This window comes from Sphaeramia orbicularis, chromosome 8 (assembly GCF_902148855.1).
Source record: "Sphaeramia orbicularis chromosome 8, fSphaOr1.1, whole genome shotgun sequence".
NCBI classification, from domain to species: domain Eukaryota; kingdom Metazoa; phylum Chordata; class Actinopteri; order Kurtiformes; family Apogonidae; genus Sphaeramia; species Sphaeramia orbicularis.
This window is the reverse complement of record NC_043964.1, coordinates 42,908,835-42,930,426: the sequence shown is the minus strand read 5'-3', so window position 1 is coordinate 42,930,426 and position 21,592 is coordinate 42,908,835. Positions and strand designations below refer to the sequence as shown.

The 21,592-nt window shown below is 40.6% G+C and overlaps 2 protein-coding genes across 4 annotated transcripts; both read left to right on the top strand.

The window, feature by feature from the left end:
* The first annotated feature begins 1,175 nt into the window (after nucleotides 1–1,175).
* cd9r (CD9 molecule related) lies at nucleotides 1,176–21,120 on the top strand. Of its 3 annotated transcripts, none has more exons than XM_030140488.1 (9): nucleotides 1,176–1,298; nucleotides 1,506–1,614; nucleotides 2,592–2,697; nucleotides 2,789–2,886; nucleotides 9,996–10,070; nucleotides 10,179–10,283; nucleotides 10,480–10,575; nucleotides 10,778–10,861; nucleotides 19,674–21,120. In XM_030140488.1, the coding sequence occupies exons 2-9, from the start codon at nucleotides 1,549–1,551 to the stop codon at nucleotides 19,761–19,763; spliced, it is 720 nt and encodes a 239-aa protein (XP_029996348.1). In that variant the 5' UTR covers nucleotides 1,176–1,298; nucleotides 1,506–1,548; the 3' UTR covers nucleotides 19,764–21,120. The 3 variants fall into 3 exon arrangements, with proteins under 3 accessions (XP_029996348.1, XP_029996346.1, XP_029996347.1); XM_030140486.1 differs by having other exon boundaries at nucleotides 18,990–21,120; XM_030140487.1 differs by lacking the exon at nucleotides 19,674–21,120 and adding an exon at nucleotides 12,311–12,620.
* Nucleotides 12,842–15,277, top strand: LOC115423598 (uncharacterized). Its single transcript, XM_030140482.1, has 2 exons — nucleotides 12,842–13,810; nucleotides 15,103–15,277. The coding sequence occupies exons 1-2, from the start codon at nucleotides 12,883–12,885 to the stop codon at nucleotides 15,129–15,131; spliced, it is 957 nt and encodes a 318-aa protein (XP_029996342.1). The 5' UTR covers nucleotides 12,842–12,882; the 3' UTR covers nucleotides 15,132–15,277.
* Nucleotides 21,121–21,592: the final 472 nt, after the last annotated feature.

Here is a 21,592-nt window from a genome sequence, read left to right as displayed (position 1 = left end):
AGTCCATTTTGCTGATGATACTTACTTTCACTTACGTAGAGCTGTGAATGGAGAACCTTTACTTGTAGTGGAGCACTTTCACTTACGCAACAAATCTGAATTCTTATTTCACTGCTACATACATCAAGTGGATCATTTTTTAAAACCTTTCAAAACCTTTAACCTACCAGTATCAGCTTTCCAGAGATTAAATGTTTCACTAATCATTGTTTAATTGATATTGTTTGTGTAACTATTTCAGTTTTATTTCATGGTTTTAGCCAACATTGATAATCTGTACAACACATAACATCCTTCATCCTTTGACTCGTGGTTCAAGTAAGAAAAAACTCCCCAAAAGACCCTTCAACTGAACAAAAAAAGAAGAAACATCATGGAAAACCACAGAGGGATCCCTCTTCTAGGACAGACAGACACTGGAATAAACAATAAATACATGTAATTTATTCAGTCATTCTGCTGACATTTAGGACTCGTTTATATGTAAACATGACCTCCATCTGCTTGAACAAGTGTTCTCTTATGTTCTCTATACATGGGATGTGGACAAAGTGTAAAAGTCCAGTGCTTTACACACACACACACACACACACACACACACACACACACACACACACACACACACACACATTTTTATTGCATTTACACAACATTTCACAAAATTTTTAAAAGGCCATTGTTACACTTTATTGAAAGCATTTTTGCAGATTTTATATTGACGTGTTTTTTTTAATGACACAATGAGGAGAATATGTAAAGCAACCAAGACAAGAAGAGAGACTTTGCATATGTGTGCCACAGTCTAACATGCTGGTGGATGAATCCTGTTGAATGGTGTGTTCATGTGCAGGTGCCAGGTGTGGGGGGGTACAGGGATGAACAGAAGACCACACATTTGCTGTTTTTAGTTTCGATTCTCTATTTCCAAGTCTATTTTAAGTTTCGGAATCACACACAAAGGCTATAGCATTTGTCATACTAAAATTGGGTCTTTTTACTATTACTTTCAACGCCAGAGGCAAACCCCCTTAACATTCCTTAAGTATCGTTTTCTTGAAGTTTCGTTTCACCTCCTGTTGTCGTCAGTCCCTCCTCTGTTCATCGCCACCTCTTCTCATTGATCGTATTTTGTGTCAATCACAGCTTCTAACCAATTATATTCCTGAGCGAAGCCACAGAGGCGGAGTTTGACGCATATGGAGGAAGTAAAAGAATGCGCAGTAAAGATTTGTTTGTTGTGTGGGTGCTTGCTTTCTGCTGATCGTATAATGTAAGGCGGATAACATTGTCAATAACAGGTATTTAGTCAGTGTTGTAGTTGGTGTTGTGTCAAACATAGTCGCTGTATCGCTTGAACTGTCTGCATGCGATCAAAGAAGCTGTGTCAACGTTTAAACGCGTTATCAGAATTTGAAGCTAATACTGTATATTATCCTTAAAGTTAATGCTGCGTGTCCGTGACTGCTGAAGTGATGAGGTAATTCATTCTTTCATTTGCCTTACAGGTTTGACAGTTGGCGTAGGTATATCAGCAAACTGCTCGTCATCATGGCACTGGATGGATGTGGCGTCGTCTGCAAGTATATCCTCTTCATTTTCAACTTAATCTTCGCGGTAAGTCCTCCAAAGTAGACATGAAAATAGAGACGTCTGACATTTTCATTGCCACCATTTAGCTAATATACTTTCTGTAAAATGTAAATAAGAAAAAAAAAAAAAAAAAAACATCCGCAGGGTGTGTTGTTGGTCATTAAATTGTCTTTGAATGCTTTATGTTTTAAATAAAAGCTTTAGAGGTTTTGAACTAGTGGTTTTATAACTTAATCTTGTGAAAATGAATTAGAATGTCTCATCTTAAAAGGTTTAAACCTACAGTTTAACCTCATTCTGCCTTTTTCTAATGTATCCTTAGATTGACTTAACTTACTTTATTATTATTATTATTATTATTATTATTATTATTATTATTATTATTAACTATATTAATAATAAAAAAAATCTACATAAAATTTATATTTAGCTAACTTATCTTCATATTTTCCTGCAAGGCATAATCAAGTAAATATCAATCTGTCCTAAACTCAAATAAATGTGGTTACAATCTTCTTGAAAATGTGTCACATTAAAGTGCCAGACACCAATTTAACATCGTAAAAGTACAGTTTTGTTTCATTCCACAGCTGAGGACTGTTCCTCTCTGTGCCTGTTAGAACCATACCAGGACATGTTGACATTTTTTCTCATGATAGAATGAAAACAAAAATTTAGATCATAATCACTTCCTGATTTTAACCGGCTTTATGCTGTGTTTTTTAAGTATTTTGTCACATTTTTGCATCCTGTTTTTCTAGCGTTCCCACAGTTGCTGTTAGTCCTAAACATAAACTCTGTTCCCTCAGAGACATTTCTTGGGTGGTATGTCTGCTCTACAGTGTGCCACCTGCTATTTAAGGCCTACACAGAGTGGAAACGATGCAAAAAACCAAACTCACTTTAAGCTATGGCTGTGGTGGTCTGACATCTCCAGTATGACGATCAGCCAGTGTGACACTGTGCAACTAAGAATGCTTTCTTTTCATTTTGTGTGGCAGGTGGTGGGGATTGCCCTTTTGGGTCTTGGACTATGGCTGAGATTCAGCAACAGCACCAGAGGCATCTTTGAAATACAGGAGCTCAACTCAAGTACATTTGTCATTGGTGAGCTGGTGTTCTACATCCATCTGTACCCATTTCCACTAAAATTTGAAGACATTTTTTGGTGCATTATTGACCTCTCTCTGCTCAACAGGTGTGACTGTACTGATTGTTCTCGGTTCAGTGATGCTGATTGTGGTCTCATTTGGAGACTATGGTGCCTGCAGTGAGAAAACATGTGCTCTGCAAGTGGTGAGATGTGTTTTTTTTCTTGTACAGTTTCCCTGTGGTTTAATAGCCAGTAGTAATAGTTTAACAGAGTTAAACAAAACAGTATGTTATAATTATTGGCGAGTCAGAGTTAACAGACTAACTTGAGTTGGATTTTTGTCAAGTTTCGTCAGCCAAGAAAAAACCCCAGAAATGTCATAAAATTGATAATAAAAACAGAATTAAAAATAAAAATGAAATTACTTTTTAAGGGATGCAAACTGCATTGTTTTGAGATAATAAAAGGTAATTTGTTTTTCCTCATCCTGAAGCAAAACTGACTGTAAATCCACATTTTAAAGCAGATATTCTACTTTTGTTCATGATGGACTATGCTCCCAGGCCTGCTGTATAGTTGACATTTATGAGAAATTGCTCATTTTGTTAACATCCCTGAATTTTGTCTGGAAAGGAATTTACAAGGAAGAGATTAAACCTGTTAGATTTATCTTGAAATGAACTTGAAACTTGAAAATGGAGCAGTAAAAAGGATACATTTGTGCATAATTTTTCATCAGTATCATTACAATCCTTAAGAAATAGTTCCTAATCTTTAGTAGCTTTTCTAACAGAGTGGAAAAGGAAAAGGTTAATATTTAGCTTTTATAGAATAATTAACTAAAGTAACTTCTGCTCATGTGCTTAAAGGTTGTGAATAGTCATGAAAACCATATTAAAGGTGGGGTGCGAGATCTTAGAAAAACGGTTTGAGCAAGGTACATTTTGAAAATACTTGACTCAAAAGGCCAAACCCCTTTCTTCAGACATAACCCCAAAGTCACACCTCCAGAGTACTGGCACGCACAATGCTTGTTCCCAAAGGTTCACGAGCGCTGCACAGCAACAATTCGCCGGCCCCAATCCATGCATGTCTCATTCAGTGTCCTCCAACACCCCCACTCTTACAGAACAGCCCCACTTCATACCTATCTGGCTAACGTTACATTTCCTAGTGATTTAAGTTAGTAACACAACAGTTTGCCAGTGAACTTTCCATCCTAATGTAGCTAATATAGCCAAGCTCTGGCTCAGGCTTCGTTTCCTGTACAAGCGCTCCAAGCCTTTGAGAATGCATGATTCATGCACGCAGAGGGGGGAGGGACAAATGGCGGCTGAGTTTGATAGACATATCACTGTTCAATCACTTCGATTGGGCACTCAAAATGATTGAACGATGTTTTTTTAGTCCTGTCCGTTCTACAGGTGACTAAATTTTTTATTTTTGTGTTAGAGCATTTAATTAATTGGTTGAAATCAGGGTGTGAAGGGGATTATAAGCAATATAGTAAAAAATACTCCAGGAAAACATCTCGCACCCCACCTTTAATGCTCCATTGAGAGTCATGTCATAAACAATAGAATTCTGAGGTTTTCTTAGAATTCACTCTTTAAGGTGAATATGTTAACATCAGCCCTAACAATAAGCAAAAGTCTCGTTTTAGATTTAAGTTCAGGCTCATAACAGAAGAAGTGTAAGGGCAGACTGTATGTGTTAGACTCAGTCTGACAGGAAGTGTTTTCTAGTTTCACTAACCACATTCATCATGTTGTGTTTGCACAGTTCCTTTTTTTGTTTTCTCTATTGCCTGTCTGTGTCGTCTATGGAATCACAGGAGTGACAAAATTAAAAGGAAATAAATGTGGAAATAAAAAGAGAATCAGTAAAAGAAATTTGGAAATAAAAAGAGAATCAATAAAAGAAATGTGGAAATAAAGAGAATCAATAAAAGAAATTTGGAAATAAAAAGAGAATCAATAAAAGAAATGTGGAAATAAAGAGAATCAATAAAAAAAAATTGGAAATAAAAAGAGAATCAATAAAAGAAATGTGGAAATAAAAAGAGAATCAATACAAGAATCAATAATTAAAAAATATACAAATGCAGTCATATCATTGCTTTTGCTTATTCCATTTTGACATTGTCTTTACCATTTACGTTTTGACATTGTCTTTTCCATTTGCGTTTTGACATTGTCTTTACCATTTACGTTTTGACATTGTCTTTTCCATTTACGTTTTGACATTGTCTTTTCCATTTACGTTTTGTCATTGCTTTTACCTGATGGCTCAAGCTGTCAATCAAATGGCTGTGGGCGGGTCTTTCTGTCCAGGATAACTAGTCGATACCTGATCAGACGATTCCAGCTTGACAGTGGCTATGCAGTAGCTCTGTTTATGTGTTAGCTCTCAGCGCGGGAGACCAAAAGTAGCGTCACGGACAAGACGTAGACACACATACACATTTATCTGTAGTAAAAAGAGGGAAAGTTAAATATGGTTGACGTGGACGGATTGAGAAGAGGCATTCAACGAGAATTATTAGCAATTGCTCGGTATGTGGAGGAAAATTTTCCAACGGACTATATTTTAAGGTTGGTGGAAGATGTAATGGAAAGTCTTGGAGAAATATCTGCACTGATGAATGCAGACATGGTTCTAGTTGACACATGTGTATGTGTGTCTACGTCCTGTCCGTGACGCTACTTCTGGTCTCCCGCGCTGAGAGCTAACACATAAACAGAGCTACTGCATAGCCACTGTCAAGCCGGAATCGTCTGATCAGGTATCGACTAGTTATCCTGGACAGAAAGACCCGCCCACAGCCATTTGATTGACAGCTTGAGCCATCAGGTAAAAGCAATGACAATAAGCAAATGGAAAAGACAATGTCAAAACGCAAATGGAAAAGACAATGTCAAAACGCAAATGGAAAAGACAATGTCAAAATGGAATAAGCAAAAGCAATGATATGACTGCATTTGTATATTTTTTATCATTGATTCTTGTATTGATTCTCTTTTTATTTCCAAATTTCTTTTATTGATTCTCTTTTTATTTCCAAAATTATTTTATTGATTCTCTTTTTATTTCCAAATTTCTTTTATTGATTCTCCTTTTATTTCCATTTTTTTTTATTGATTCTCTTTTTATTTCCACATTTCTTTTATTGATTCTCTTTTTATTTCCAAATTTATTTTATTGATTCTCTTTTTATTTCCACATTTCTTTTATTGATTCTCTTTTTATTTCCAAATTTATTTTATTGATTCTCTTTTTATTTCCACATTTATTTCCTTTTAATTTTGGCACTCCTGTGATTCCATAGTCGTCTGCTATGCTGTTTGTCATCACTTCATTTCTAGATTAATATTTTTACAGTGAACCAATTGTAAACTTCCCAGGACACTGCAAAACCACAGAAAATAACCTTTACATTTGTATCACTTTTCCATCCTTTGAAGGCTGCTGTTTCTCTTTTTTTTGTTTTTTTCGATCAGCTAATCTCACTTTTTGAAAGATGTCGTAACTTATAACCGAATCTGTAACACCTCATTGAGGTAAAACCTTTTAATCCATAAAAACCCAAACATCCACCAGCAACCAAAAGCATCTACTGATATAAAACGTTTAGTGACTGCTGATCAAAAATAATCCAATCCATACATGTAAGAACTTGAGGAAAAATGCAGTTTGTCATCTTTTCGTGATCATCAGATATGACCCATTTGGACGTTCAGAGGCTCCGTAGTCAACATGGAAACACTGTCATCTTCTAGAACATTGATTCACCAGTAAAACCCATGGAGTGGTTGGAGATACTTGTTTTTACGTACAGTTGGTGATATTTTAGCTGAAAAAGTCACTTTTTCTTCAGTTTTCTCTGTTTTGATATAATAACCTTTGAATTTACTCTGAGTTTTCATGAATATATATATACCCCCCCAATATAGGAAAATACATGATTTACAGTGAAAAATGCAAAATACAGAGGATTATAATAAATTGTGATAAATCACTTGTGAAAGGTTAAATAGAGAGAAAAAATAATTTGAGAAGTGCCACAGAAGTAGCACTGGGTCTTTATGGGTTTATCCTACTTTGCTCATGATCCTAAATTCAAAATAACTTGCTCAAAACCTCAAGTCTAAGCAAAGTGAGTGGTGTAGACCAAATGGAATGGAATTTGGGAAACCGCTTGTTTTCTGCCTTTAAATAATGAAACCATAAACAGCTGTGAAATCTACATTACAGCCCAGATTAAGAGGGCTCGTCTTTTACCTTAACTCCTGTTTTATGCTAGTCATAGCTGTCTCTAACCTGAAAGAAAACAGACTTTAATTCTAATGTTGTCTGGCTGCATTTTCACTGCCAACACGCTGACATACTCACAAAGTCAAAAGCTTACAAATGTTTTTCTGGATAAAAGCCACTTGGCAGAGGTTCCTCATACCAGCCGCTACCAGACAAATCATTCTGCTCCACCTGCCTCCACATCAACAGGCTCATTAAATCACAGGTAGCGCTGATGTATTAGTACCTGAGTAAGTGGCAAATTAAAGGTACAGGAGTCGTTAGTGGTAGAGATTTCACAGCAGCTTTACAGAAAAAAACATGAAACCTGTCTATGAAGAGAATAAATGAAAAAAACCATGTTGTCTGTTCATATTTACTTTACACCAGTTTATCTGAGTACTGATATTGCATAAGTTATTTTTAAGTCACCGGCTGATAGTGAAGGCGCTGTGTCCGGCAGCATCTTTGTTAGCAATTTCTTCAAACACCTTCTCTGAAACTTCTGGTCAGATTCATTTCAAATTTAATATGTAGTTTCCATTGGGATAGTGTTTTTTTCACAGTTTTGAGATATTTAGATTTTTGAAATATTAAAAATTTACCTTTACTTATAATGGGCCATATATTGATGGTTTATAACATGGAAACGGTTCGAGATAGTAAGTAAGTAAAGCTTTATTTATATAGCACTTTTTAAAACAACATGTTACAAAGTGCTTCACATAAAGGGGAGATAAATCAAATCAAATCGAACTTTAAACCAATTTACAGAAACCCAACAGAATCCTCCAGGAGCAAACACTTATGACTGGTGACAGTGGTGAGGAAAAACTTCCCTTTAACAGGCAGAAACCTCAAGCAGACCCAGACTCCTGAAGGATGGCCGTCTGCCTTGGCCAGTTGGGGTTAGAGCGAGAAAGTAAAGGAGGAGAAAAGAGAGAGCGATAGAAATAGAGAGAGATTGGGGGAGAGGGGGGAGGTAGATGGAGACACATGCACAGATAACCGAACTAGAACATGTATAGAACAGTATAATAAACACTATCGTAATTACATGGATAAGTGAGTGATGACGATAAAGGTGGAGAGAGGCAGGGCCACAGCAGCAGGTCTAGAGATGATCTTAGGAAAACCTGTGAAGATCCAGGGAAAAACCGGTGATGATCCTGGGAAAACCTGTGAGGTGATAAAGCACAGAGACTCCAGGGAAGAAGTCAAGTCAGTAACATGAATTCACTGGGGCGTAAACAGAAGAGATTTAATGAAATGCTTGTTTATAAAAGTCAGTTTTTAAGAGTCGCGTGAAGGTGTCTATAGAATCAGATGATCTGATGTGATGGGGAAGACTATTCCAGAGGGTTGGGGCCAGAATAGCAAAAGCCCGGTCGCCTTTGATAGCAATAGAATTACCATTGAGCACTGATAGGAAGTCATATATGGTCTTTCATTTGGGTCCAAGACCTTTGACCTTCAGTGACCTTGAAGGGTCAAACTCAAGGTCATCAATATCTACATTTCAGTAATCTTCTCCAAAACTGCAGATCAGATTCATTTCAAATGTTATATGTAGCTTCCTTGGGACAATGTTTACAAAGTTTGATCACAGTTTTGAGATATTAAATTTTTTGAATTTTTGACGAATTTTTTTGAAATATTAATAATTTTCCTTTACTTAAAATGGGCCATATTTTGATGGTTAATAACTTGGAAATGGTTAGAGATATCAATATAGTCACTATTGAGCACTGATAGGAAGTCATATATGGACTTTGATTTAACTGAGTTTTCCTCCAGTGAAAGTCCCATCCACTTCTACTGGGAGATTGATCTCTTGCATCAAGACCACATAGTGGCAGAACCTGATAACCTCACAAATTCAACTTATTGATTCTTTATAGAACGTGCCGCTGAGATACTGGGCCAATGGTCGTATTTTCAGTCTTACTGTATTTCAGTGAAGTTTTAGGTCTTTCACAGAGGTTTTCTAACAAGTTAAGAGTACACAAATGTCACTGAGCCTCATGTCATTGAACTTACATGTAGTAGTTTGTCATAGTAATTTGGATTTTATTAAACTTAAAAACAAATGATAAATATTATGTATACATTAAGTATTTTGCAATTACAAGACCTCATTTTGGGATTCTGTGACATGCTCCTTGATTACTCCATGCATTTTTATTTGGAAGGAACTGTTTATTTAATCTGCATAAATTTCATCTGAGGATAATGACATCTTTCTGTGTTATGATGTATTTGGCAATAACAGTCACTAAAATTAAGATAGTATTTTAACCATCTGATCAAGTTCATGTTTAGTCATCCTCACCACACACCAACTCTCCTCCTTTATGTTTCATTCACGCCTGGTTTTCTGTCATCATTCTTTGTGCAGGTGGCAGGATATACGCTTGTTTTTTTTGTTTTTTTTTACATTATCTGTGTCTATGACTTTGTTGTGTTCTCAGAAGTCTGTTCTCCTTTTTCCTTTCTTTGCTATTTAATCGGATTTTGCTCTTCTCTGTGTCCTTGAGGGAAAAGTCAGATGCATTCCTTTACTGTTACACAGCACAAAGGAGGAGGCATGTGAGCTGTAAGAAGCAACAGGCCAGGAAAACTGAAATCATGACAGTTTTAAGTGAACAAATCCTCAACTTTCAATCACATATGTAGAATTCCAACCAAGTTGTAAATTTGAGGCTGAGTGGAGCTTATAGGTAACCAATGATGGAAAAGTCCCTATTTGTGGCTCATTGAAATGCAAGAAACTGCCTGCTTCTGCATGAAAAATAAGTATCCACCTATCTAAAAGTTGTTTTTCTGAAGTTAGGGTTAGAGACATCTATACTAAGTGGGATGAATATAATTTATTTTATAGATATTGAATATTTTGATGAGGATCAGTGTTATTATGATGCAGTACTGTTTAAAAAAAACTGACATGCATGTCTCTATTTTCTTGCTTTTGTGTGAAGTCCTGTTTGCTTCATTCATTTCTTTCCACCTCTGTTTTCAGTTTTCTGGTCTTGTTGCCTTCCTGGCTGGACTTGAAATAGTTATTGGAGTGCTGGCTTATTCGAAGAGCGATGAGGTAAGAGAGGGCGGAAAGGAGGAGCACAATATGGCTAAAAAAAAAACAAACAACACAAAATACTTAACATTTTTACTTGAATAGTGTGCGTTTGCCTCCATTGTTAAGGTTGGGCTGCGGATTGCAGAGTTCTACAGCAGCTTATATGCTCTGTATGTGTCCAGTGGTGGAGATCCAGCCATTGGAGTCATCCTCACATTCATCCACAACGCGGTAAACCATCAACTTTTCCTTCCTTTTTCTACAATAAAATGTAACTTCCTCAGAACTCAGGTGGCACAACTTATGTGACAGGTCTAGGTGTATTTTTGTATGTTCAAGAGAGGGGAAGTGGTGGCAGCTGTTACATCTTGTTGGTAGGGCTTTCACAACTATTTTAAATCTCCCTTCGTTATTTCTTCACCTTTAGCTTCACTGCTGTGGGGTGACAGGTGTCAAGGTAATCGAGATTGCACAGAAGACCTGTCCCAAACCAGACGGATTCATGGAACACTTAGTCATGCCTGTAAGTTGGCCCTCTGCTGTAGTTTGAGTGAAGTACAGTAACTCATTGTTCTGGTTTTGAAGTTGAGACCCAAACTGGGAGTCAATTCCTTGTTCCTGTGACTGACCTGTCACTTGTGTGGACTAATTATTGTATAAAAAAAGTCCTTTACATCCATGTTCTGGCTGCTTACAGAGTCTATCTCATCTTGGTCTTCTTACAGAATTGTCCTCTAACCATTGCAACCACCTTTGATAGTAAGGCATCACTGGTGATGGGCCTCTTCGTTGGAACTGAAGTTCTTCTGGTAGGCAAATGTGCAGCACATTGAACATTTCTATACCTCTACAGAGAAAAATCAATCAAGTCAATGTTTAGGCTGAAATTGGATGCTGAACTACGGCAAGACTTGAGTGATTACCAAACAAAAAAATACTGTCATTTAGTGTACTTAATGGCCTGTTTCATCCTAAGTTTTCTATCGATTTCAAGGAAGACTACCTAGCAAAACTATAAACGCCCCATGTACAGTATTCATGTAACATTGAGATGAACGGCCCAAAATGAGCTCATGATGTCTTTTAATTGTAAAACATGGTTAATTCTCTTGATTTATAAACAAACTTTGTGTCCATCTCTGCCAGTGAGCACTTGCTCAGTGATCCATTGCTTCCACTCACATCACTGGTGTGGCATGTCCAGACGCGGCTCAAATAGTGTTAACAGTTATTCACACACGCTCCTTATACTGGAGACAATTAACTCTTTCGGTGCCAGACAGTTAAGGGGCTAATAAGCCTTAAAAGTGCCACAGAATTTGGCCGTTTTTCAGTATTTCGTGTCGTTTTTATAATATTTGAAGAATCCTGCAGGAGACCGCTCTGTAACATCCGACCGATTGCTGATTAGATTCAAAACGCACCGGACGCAGCCGATTCATTATTGATCGTAATTTGCATAATTTATAATAATAATAATAATAATCTTTATTTATATAGCACTTTTCATACATTAAAAACTGTAGCACAAAGTGCTTTACATATCAGTTTAAAAATCAGTACCGCCCCCCACCCCCACCCACCCACTCACCCGCACACACACACACATATACATGCAAACCCACAAGCTCACACATACTTAAGAAGACTGACTGAGCACGGATAGACCAGAACAAAAATGTACAAGTAAAAGTAAAACATCAATTTAGGAGGCGCTGTCTTAGGGAGCCATCCGCACCAGGAGGCAGCCGCCGACCCCGGCGACCAGGCACCAGCAACACAGCTCCGCATCCCAACTAGTGGGAGAGGGCCAACTGGGACCCCCACCCACCAGAAAGGAGCGGACCCCAGTGAGAGAAGGCGCCACAGCCCCCGGAGTCCACAGCCGCCCCCCGGCATGGAGGGCTCCCTCTAATGAAACACCGGAGAATAAGAAACATTAAAAAGATATAAAAATATTATTCGGTCGCGTGACCTCTGTGGCAGTCACCCCTGCCACTAATTATACACCATACACCACACACTCACTATGTCCACATGGCAAACAATAGCCAGGTAGCATTATTACTGATAGCTTGGTGGGTGCACACACTGGGTTACATTTAAACACCTAAGTTAGTCTCCTGTGCTGGTTTTTCCATGAAATCATCCAAAAACACACACAAACACAAACAAGTTTTGAATTAGGTCTTTAATTATGTTATGTTCTAGATTGTGAAATTTTGTTCATAATTATATGTTCTTCTTTACTTACATAGTGCTTCCTGGTTCTGGGCAGTGGAAAAGGACCCGAGGGGAGCATCAGGCTGCCTTTTATAATGCCTGAGTTTAATGAGGAAACTAGGCTCAGCTTGTCACACTGCACCATACCAGGTTTTCTGAGTGTTAAAGAGAGTATGTAAATGCTAAACTTATAAGATGACTCTTTTGATGTGAGTTTAAAAGACATAAACTGTTCTGTGATTTAACTATGGGAAATAACGTATGTAGTTTGATGAAATGTTTAAATTGGTACCAATTACAAATGGTATGGTCCAGTGGGAGGGGCCTAGCCTTTAAATGGAGGGGGTCTGACATTGCTTGGGCAGTTAGAGAAGGGCTGTGGTGCTGTGCAGACCTGTGTTATTTTTTGTTGTTATTATCATTTTGTGCTTAATTCTTGTGATACATTTAAGGGCAATAAAGCTCTTCACCTTTTTTTCAAATCAAATGGACTTTCTCTGGTTGTTTTTGATTTAGTTTCAGACCAAATTAGACTGTTTTCTAGATAGCCTTTTGGCAACCTACCCTCACTTCAGGTCGAAGTGTGACATTTGGTGGCAGTGGTGGGATGGCAACCCGAAAGATCCCCAGGGGGGGGCAAAGGAAAATCCAAACCAGAAGTGTGACCGCCAAACTAGAGACTGATCCTGATCCAGAAGGTCCTGAATGGGAAACTGAGGAGGAAGAGGGGGGTCCCACAGCCCAGCCTCCCTATGCAGAATCGTCATCGCAGGAGATGGTCGCTATGCTACGCCAGTTTATGGGTGTTCAGAGGGACAGAGAAGAAGCGCTCATAGGGGAAATCCGAGACCTACGGACAGCTATCCAAGCTTCCAGTCAACCACCGACACCAAGACCCCGTGGCAATTCCAGAGCAGGGAGCGCTGCCTCTCTGGTAGAACTCCCCACTCCGCAGCCACCAGTTCCAGCTCCACGGAAGGACCCCAAGTTGCTTCCCTTCCAGTTTGGTGAGGACATTGAAAATTTCCTCCTCCGCTTTGAGCGGATTGGCAAGACCTGGGGGTGGCCAGAGACTGAGTGGGCCTACAGACTTGTGCCTTTACTGACGGGAAAGGCATTGGAGGCCTATTCAGCCATGGATGAAGAGCAGTCTGACTCCTACCCAGACCTTAAACAAGCCCTGCTCGCCAAGTTTGACATTTCTGCAGAGACCTATCACCAGCGCTTCAGGGACCTAGCTGTACCCCAGGGGGAGGCGCCAACCGAGACCTACCAACGCTTGAAAGGCCTGTATCGTCGTTGGATCAAGCCAGACCAGTGCAGCATGGAGGACATCGGGGAAACCATCGTGCTGGAGCAGCTGCTGAGAGTGTTTCCACCTGACATCCGCACATGGGTCAAGGAGCGAGAGCCCACCACCGGTTTAGAAGCAGCCAAGCTGGCCACACAGTACATCAACGCCAGAAGGCCTGGACGGACTCCATGGCGCCAGCCCAATAAAGGACAAGGGGACAATAGACAAGAAGGCCAGAAGGGTAACTATGTGACGCAGGGGATTGTGGGGGTCAGTAGAGGAGGTGGGCAGCAGGCTAGTAAGGGGGCTGGGGGCACCAGTAGATATGGGCAGCAGGCTAGCAGCAGTCGTGGGGAGATAATTTGTTTCTATTGCCAGCAGCCTGGCCATAAGGCCTCAGATTGTCCTCTTAAAAAGCCTAAACTGTCTGGTTACTGCTATGTTCCCTGTAGGGAGTTGTCTAGAGAACCAGTTACCAGGTGTTCCGAAGAGGACTCCTTTCATCCAATTACTGTTAATGGGGTAAAGGTGTTGGCTTTGTTAGACAATGGGAGTTCCATGTCACTGATTAAGAGGTGCTATTTGACAGACAGTGGTATTGACTATGGAAACAAAGCTAATATTGAATGTGTTCATGGGGACCAGAAATCCTACCCCACTTCTGAGGTTACCATTAGTGTGGATGGACAGGCATTTTTGCTACAGGTGGGGGTTATTGACCATTTATCTGTTGATTGTATCTTGGGGAGGGATTTGCCAATTTTGCAAGATATAATTGCTGAAAAACAAAAGAAAGCTGAACTGTGTGCTATGGTAACAAGGTCCCAGGTTAAAGCTGGCCTGGAGCCCCTCCCAGGTCTTGATGCTGATCTGTGCGAGGGTGGTTCCAAAGGCCCCAGAAAACCCAGGCGCCAACGTCGCATGGAAAAAATGCAAGGCTCTCCCACCAAGATAGACACTTATCCTGAGCCCATGAGTGTGAACTGGGACATACCACATGACATAAGACATTTGCAAATGTCTGATCCTACTCTATCTTTCTTGTACAAGCAGGTAGAGGATGGGGAGGGGAATGAAGGCTCTGATCCAAGGTTTATGGTTGAAAATGACATTCTGTACGCAGTGGGTGATGTAGGTAAACGCTTAGTGGTACCAACCAGTTGTAGGCCTCTTGTCTTACACCTGGCACATACAGTACCCTGGGCAGGACATCTAGGGCTGCAGAAAACATACATGAGGTTGGGGTCACGTTTTTTTTGGCCAACAATGTTTAATGATGTTAAACAGTTCTGCACCACATGCCCAGAGTGTCAGGTCACTACACATAGTAAATCCAAGCAGGCTCCATTACACCCATTACCTATCATCAGTACCCCTTTCCGCCGCATAGCCATGGATGTGGTTGGTCCTCTGGAGAAGAGCAGTTCTGGTTACCAATATATACTGGTGATCTGTGACTATGCCACTCGGTTTCCAGAAGCTTTTCCTCTCAGAAGCATAAAGACACCCAGGATAATTAATGCACTTGTCCAGCTTTTCTCCCGTGTAGGAGTGCCAGATGAGATCATCACTGACCAGGCTACTAACTTCACCTCTGGTACAATGAAACAACTGCAGAAGGAGCTGGGCATCAAAGGCATTCGGACGACTCCATACCATCCACAGACTGATGGCTTGGTTGAGCGATTCAACCAAACGCTAAAGCAGATGCTACGTAAGTTTGTTTCTGATACTGGCCGTGACTGGGACAAGTGGCTACCATTTGTCTTGTTTTCCTACAGGGAGGTGCCCCAAGCATCAACTGGTTTCTCTCCATTCGAGCTCCTTTATGGATGGCCCGTACAGGGGCCTCTGGATCTTCTGAGGAAGGAGTGGGAGGCAAGCAAGGAACCAGCACCAGAGGGAATCGTGTCCTACGTACTCCAGATGCGGGAACGCCTTGAGAAGTACCATGAAGAGGCCCGGATTAACCTGGAGAGGGCGCAGCAGGACCAGAAGTGTTGGTATGACAAGAGGGCTCGACAGAGGGAGCTGACACCTGGTCAAAAAGTCCTCATCTTACTCCCTACCAGCAAAAACAAACTGTTGGCCAAATGGCAGGGGCCTTATAAGGTGCTGAGGAGGATGGGACCAGTGACATATGAGGTGGCCCACCCAGACAAGGGGAAGGCATCCCAGGTCTACCATATCAACCTGCTGAAAGAGTGGAAGGAACGTGAGAGTCCACCTTCCAGAGTGTTGCTAGTGCATCAGGTCAAAGCGGGGGATGGTGAGTATGACTCTAACCTGCACCAACTCCTCCAGCCAAAAAACCCACACTTGGAGCATCTACCCTCACAACACCAACAGGAGTTGCAGAAGCTGTTCCAGGGGATGCCTGGGTTATTCCGAGAGGGTCCAGGGCGGACATCAGTGATCCAACACACCATCCGTCTTCAAAAAGCAGACACCCCTCCCATTCGTCAGAGGCCGTACCGCGTTCCAGAACGATTGGTAGGATCTCTGAAAGATGAGGTCCAGAAGATGCTTGAACACAGGGTGATCGAGCCATCTAAGAGTGAGTGGTCCAGTCCCATGGTGATGGTGCCTAAGAAGGATGGCTCTCAACGACCCTGTATCGATTTTAGGAAGGTTAATGCAGTATCCTGCTTTGACGCTTACCCCATGCCTCGCATAGATGACCTGGTGGAGCGTGTGGGGACTGCCAAGTACATAACCACGCTGGACCTTTGTAAAGGCTATTGGCAGATTCCACTGGAGGAGAGCTCAAAGCAGTATACCGCCTTCCGCACACCATCAGGACTGTATCAGTTTACAGTGATGCCATTTGGACTGCATGGAGCGCCTGCAACGTTTCAAAGGCTGATGGATGCTGTCCTCAGAGGCCTTGAATCCTTCAGCGCTGCTTACCTTGATGACGTCGTCATCTTCAGTCATACCTGGGAGGACCATCTCCAACACCTGAGCCAAGTCCTAACCTGCATCGAGAAGGCCGGTTTGACCCTCAATGCTCAAAAGTGTGAGTGGGCCAAGGGTGAAGTCCAATATCTGGGGTTCCAGCTTGGAGATGGTCACATCCGCCCTCTGGTGGACAAAGTCGAAGCCATCCGTAATGCCCAGCGCCCACGCACCAAGAAACAGGTGAGGTCGTTTGTAGGCCTTGTAGGGTGGTATTCTAACTTTATTCCCCACTATTCCACTCTGGCTACCCCTCTAACTAACCTGACTCGGAAAGGTGAACCCAACCCTGTAAGGTGGTCCCCAGAATGTGAGCAGTCTTTTACGGCTCTCAAGAATGCTATGTGTTCTTCACCTGTCCTCTGCAGTCCTGATTTTCAGAAACGCTTTGTGGTACAGACAGATGCTTCAGATGTTGGCATTGGAGCGGTGTTGGCACAAGGCGATGAGGGAGAGGAGAGACCAGTGTTGTATCTCAGCCGTAAGTTGGAGCCCCGAGAGACGAGGTACTCAACGGTCGAGAAGGAGGGCCTAGCCATTAAGTGGGCATTGGAAAGTCTGCGTTACTATCTTCTTGGAAGAGAATTTGACTTGGAAACTGACCACAGGGCTCTGTCTTGGATCAACACAATGAAGGATCGCAACGCCCGGATCACACGATGGTATCTTGACCTACAACCCTTCCGTTTCAGAATTAGGCACAAATCCGGCAAGACCAACTTGCTGGCGGATTACCTGTCTCAGCTGACCACCACAAAAGAGCCAGGATAGGGGGGAGGTAATGTGGCAGTCACCCCTGCCACTAATTATACACCATACACCACACACTCACTATGTCCACATGGCAAACAATAGCCAGGTAGCATTATTACTGATAGCTTGGTGGGTGCACACACTGGGTTACATTTAAACACCTAAGTTAGTCTCCTGTGCTGGTTTTTCCATGAAATCATCCAAAAACACACACAAACACAAATAAGTTTTGAATTAGGTCTTTAATTATGTTATGTTCTAGATTGTGAAATTTTGTTCATAATTATATGTTCTTCTTTACTTACATAGTGCTTCCTGGTTCTGGGCAGTGGAAAAGGACCCGAGGGGAGCATCAGGCTGCCTTTTATAATGCCTGAGTTTAATGAGGAAACTAGGCTCAGCTTGTCACACTGCACCATACCAGGTTTTCTGAGTGTTAAAGAGAGTATGTAAATGCTAAACTTATAAGATGACTCTTTTGATGTGAGTTTAAAAGACATAAACTGTTCTGTGATTTAACTATGGGAAATAACGTATGTAGTTTGATGAAATGTTTAAATTGGTACCAATTACAAATGGTATGGTCCAGTGGGAGGGGCCTAGCCTTTAAATGGAGGGGGTCTGACATTGCTTGGGCAGTTAGAGAAGGGCTGTGGTGCTGTGCAGACCTGTGTTATTTTTTGTTGTTATTATCATTTTGTGCTTAATTCTTGTGATACATTTAAGGGCAATAAAGCTCTTCACCTTTTTTTTCAAATCAAATGGACTTTCTCTGGTTGTTTTTGATTTAGTTTCAGACCAAATTAGACTGTTTTCTAGATAGCCTTTTGGCAACCTACCCTCACTTCAGGTCGAAGTGTGACAACCTCAAATTCCCGTCTGATTGGTCTCAAAAGGGGGACACAGAAAGAACGTCATCGAAATGTGAGAAAGAAATGGGGGTGGATGGTTTGTTTGTACACAAATATGGCGTGTTCTCCAAAGCCGATCTGATCGGCCCGTGGCACTTTAAAGGTTGTATTCATAAAGCCGATTTAATTGGCCCATGGCATTGAAAGAGCTAAAGAACACCTCAAAATGTCAGATTTGATCAGACGTCACCATGCCACAAATCATGCAGGAAAGTGCCACTGGCATGCTTGATGCAGGGATGTCCACCAGAGCAGTTGCTGCACAACTGAATGTTAAGTATCGAACTATCAGTCATCTTAGAGTTCATTTTAGACATGTTGGCAGTAAAGCAAAATGATGTGTCACTCTACAGGAAGCCAATGGTGGACACACAAGATATTGAATGGTGATTTCTTTCAACCGGCCCCCACCATGTCCACATTAATGTCCCTGAATGCCAGACACCACTATCTTGTTCTAACAGGCTGTAATCTGTACAACATTAATCAACAAATTAAATTGTGTATGATGTAATATATTGTACAACACTTTATGCTATAACAAATTTAAAGTGTCACATGGGGCGTTTATATTTTTGCTCAATGTACATTACAAGCCAGATTACTATCACTATTCAGCTGCAACCTTCAGTGCTAACCCTCCCTCAAAAACAGTTCCAGTTACTAGCCCAGACTCCCATTACATTTTGGTTGTTTTGTCATATTGATGAAGTAAATGTAAGTCGCTTTAATTTAATGCCACTCCTATCTTGCCTTTACTTTTTCCACCTTCATTCTCCCAATCTTTGTCTCCCATAGATCATAGCTCTGATTTGCAGCTCAATCCTTGTTAAAAAGATCCGTCTGGCTGTTTCATCTCCTCATTACATCATCCTGACCACCTCCACTCCTGCTCTGGCTAACCCTCCACCCTCTGCCTCTACCTCCTACCCCTATCTTGACCAGGACCCTGTCATCTTTACTCCTCTCACTGTGGCCAACATCCCTGTGCCTCATGCTTAGCTTACAACGGTACTGCATAGAAACTAAAGTCACGCTTCTCTACCTTTCTAAGCAGCTTTGCTCTCACTCACTGCCGCGTGTCCTGGGCTCTTTTTAAAGGAAAAACCCACCTTAAAGATCTGAGAGTTAAACAAAAAAAGACAACCCCCCCCCCCCTGCATTCTATATAATGTATTCTCAGAATGTCAAACCTCTGATACCCAACACTTTCAGCAACAGTTGGGGTTATGACTGTTATAACTAAACATAATTTGAAGTGATCTTTACTTTAAGAAAAAAAACCCACAACACACTACCCATTTGTGATTCTACAGTTCAAGAAAGCACAGACTTGGGTTTTTTCTTCAAGTGCCTTCTTCATAGTCTTTGTTCTGTGGCTGGTTTAATCCTGTAGTTAGTAAAAGGGCTGGCAGGGTGTTCACTGCAGCGCTCCTTGTCCCATCCCTGCTCTTCACTTCCCCTCCTGTGTCTGCATGATAGATCACTGCCCTGGCCTGCTCCGTTACCCTCCTGAAACAGATCAAGAAAGACCAACGGGACGTCACTGCTTACTATTCGTCGGTGTACTAAGAAGAGGAGTCCTTTTTGAACCTGCATTTCCTCCTCTTCATCTGAAAACATCAGTGCTGGAATCATGAACCGAGCCAGAAAATGTTTTTTTTTCTGTATATGAACTACTGAACTGACCAGCTTTAGGAAAAAAAACAAAACAAAACCGCATCCTATATATTGCAATGCATTCCAAGAAAGTCCATTTTTCTATTCATAGGCATTACGGTTTACTGTAAATAATGGGTGTTGTTGCAACTTCAGTGACACTTTGTTCAGACAGCCAGTAATTTCATTGTGTTTATCATGCAGTGGCTGCTATTGAAATATGTTGCTTATAATCAGCTAACTGTTACAGCATGTGTGGAGTAAACCTAACTGGACTCTCAATGTAGGTACATGATCAGTGATCTATGATCAACAACAAACCTGTCCGAACCTTTCACACACACACACACACACAAATGTCAGCATTACATTTTAGCTTTTAGTGAAATATGCTGTAGCCCTTTCCCACTACTGACTTTTATCTGGTGCTGGAAGGAGTTCAGTAGATTTATGATGACACCGACTCCTGCACTCGAGGCCATTAGAAGTCATTTAGCTCATTTCCAAAAGAAAATTCACTCAGCCACTAATATGTCACAGCTCAAAACAAAAGGGATCATTTTTCTTTATTTTTTTTATTTTCCACAAGTCAGTCTGAGGTTAAATGACTGCATTAAAACTTTGAAATGGGAGCCTGCTTTATATTACTTGTTGCTCAGCTGTTACTGTAGAAGTTTAGTTTTCAATGGTGTAGTTTCATAAGAGTGTGTTTTCTTTTGCACTAGTCATATTTTGGAAGAAAAAAAAAACAAAACACACAACATACCATTTTTTTTGTTCATGTGTCTGTGCTCAAGAATCTGGTTTTGACCAACTCTATATGTAAAGTGTCATGAGATAACTTTTGTTATGATTTGGCGCTATATAAATAAAATTTGATTTGTCAGAAGTCCCACAAGGCCAGTAAATAATATCAGGACCATTTGGATGCAACATATTGTGCAGGCTTTTTGTACAATTCTGGATTAGGCTGTTAAGCCAATACTAAAACATGTTACCTGAAAAGCTTAAAAGATGTGAAGCATTAAATGCTGCCTTCCTGTAGGGGCCAGTTCATTACTGGCTGCGCCAATATAGTATATATTAGTAAAGGACAGGGTGTTGTCCCACTCAAAAAGTGAAGTGACAAATTCCTTGTATTGCTTGTGTATTGTGTTTTACAGAGATGTAAAAATTGCTGTGCAGTTTAATTACTAATTTTAGATATAATTCTGTTGAGACATTCATCCTCTTCAAAGATTTGTGTGTGTGTTTTAATAAAATGACAAACGAAAATACAGTTGCATGGCTTTATTTTATCACTCACACCCCACTGTTGGGACCTATGAGGGGAAAAAAGTAGTTATAAAAATAATAACTTACCCACAGATTTCTAAGTTTTTACTTTCATCTTTGTATGTTAAGGGTGGTTTTAGTGAATTGGATGATCAAGAACTACGAAACCCAATCACTCAGTACAGGAAAAGGAATCCACTGGTGTATAATGTACATTTCAAATCCATCATCAAAGGTTATTTCTGTGTTTGTTAAATTATATATTAAAAGACAATGAGTATGACATTAGACGTGGAAGCACATTCAAGGTTTTCAGATCTAGGCTACAAACATGCTGCTAATCTGATGTCAACTGAAGAATAGGATTCCTGCAAGTCAAGACTTAATATCATTTAAAACCAGAGCTTTGATTTTCTAATGGTAGAATAAAGGTCGCATACTGGAGAACTTTCACTGTTTGAACTTAC

What these genes read in the sequence shown, in the direction of transcription:
- cd9r (XM_030140486.1), top strand. Translation starts at nt 1,549, where the DNA reads ATGGCACTGGATGGATGTGGCGTCGTCTGCAAGTATATCCTCTTCATT. An exon ending in TCACATTCATCCACAACGCG is followed by an intron (nt 10,284 to 10,479) that starts GTAAACCATCAA and finishes CTTCACCTTTAG; the next exon opens with CTTCACTGCTGTGGGGTGAC. An exon ending in TGGAACACTTAGTCATGCCT is followed by an intron (nt 10,576 to 10,777) that starts GTAAGTTGGCCC and finishes GTCTTCTTACAG; the next exon opens with AATTGTCCTCTAACCATTGC.
- LOC115423598 (XM_030140482.1), top strand. Translation starts at nt 12,883, where the DNA reads ATGGCAACCCGAAAGATCCCCAGGGGGGGGCAAAGGAAAATCCAAACC. An exon ending in TAGACAAGAAGGCCAGAAGG is followed by an intron (nt 13,811 to 15,102) that starts GTAACTATGTGA and finishes GCACTTGTCCAG; the next exon opens with CTTTTCTCCCGTGTAGGAGT.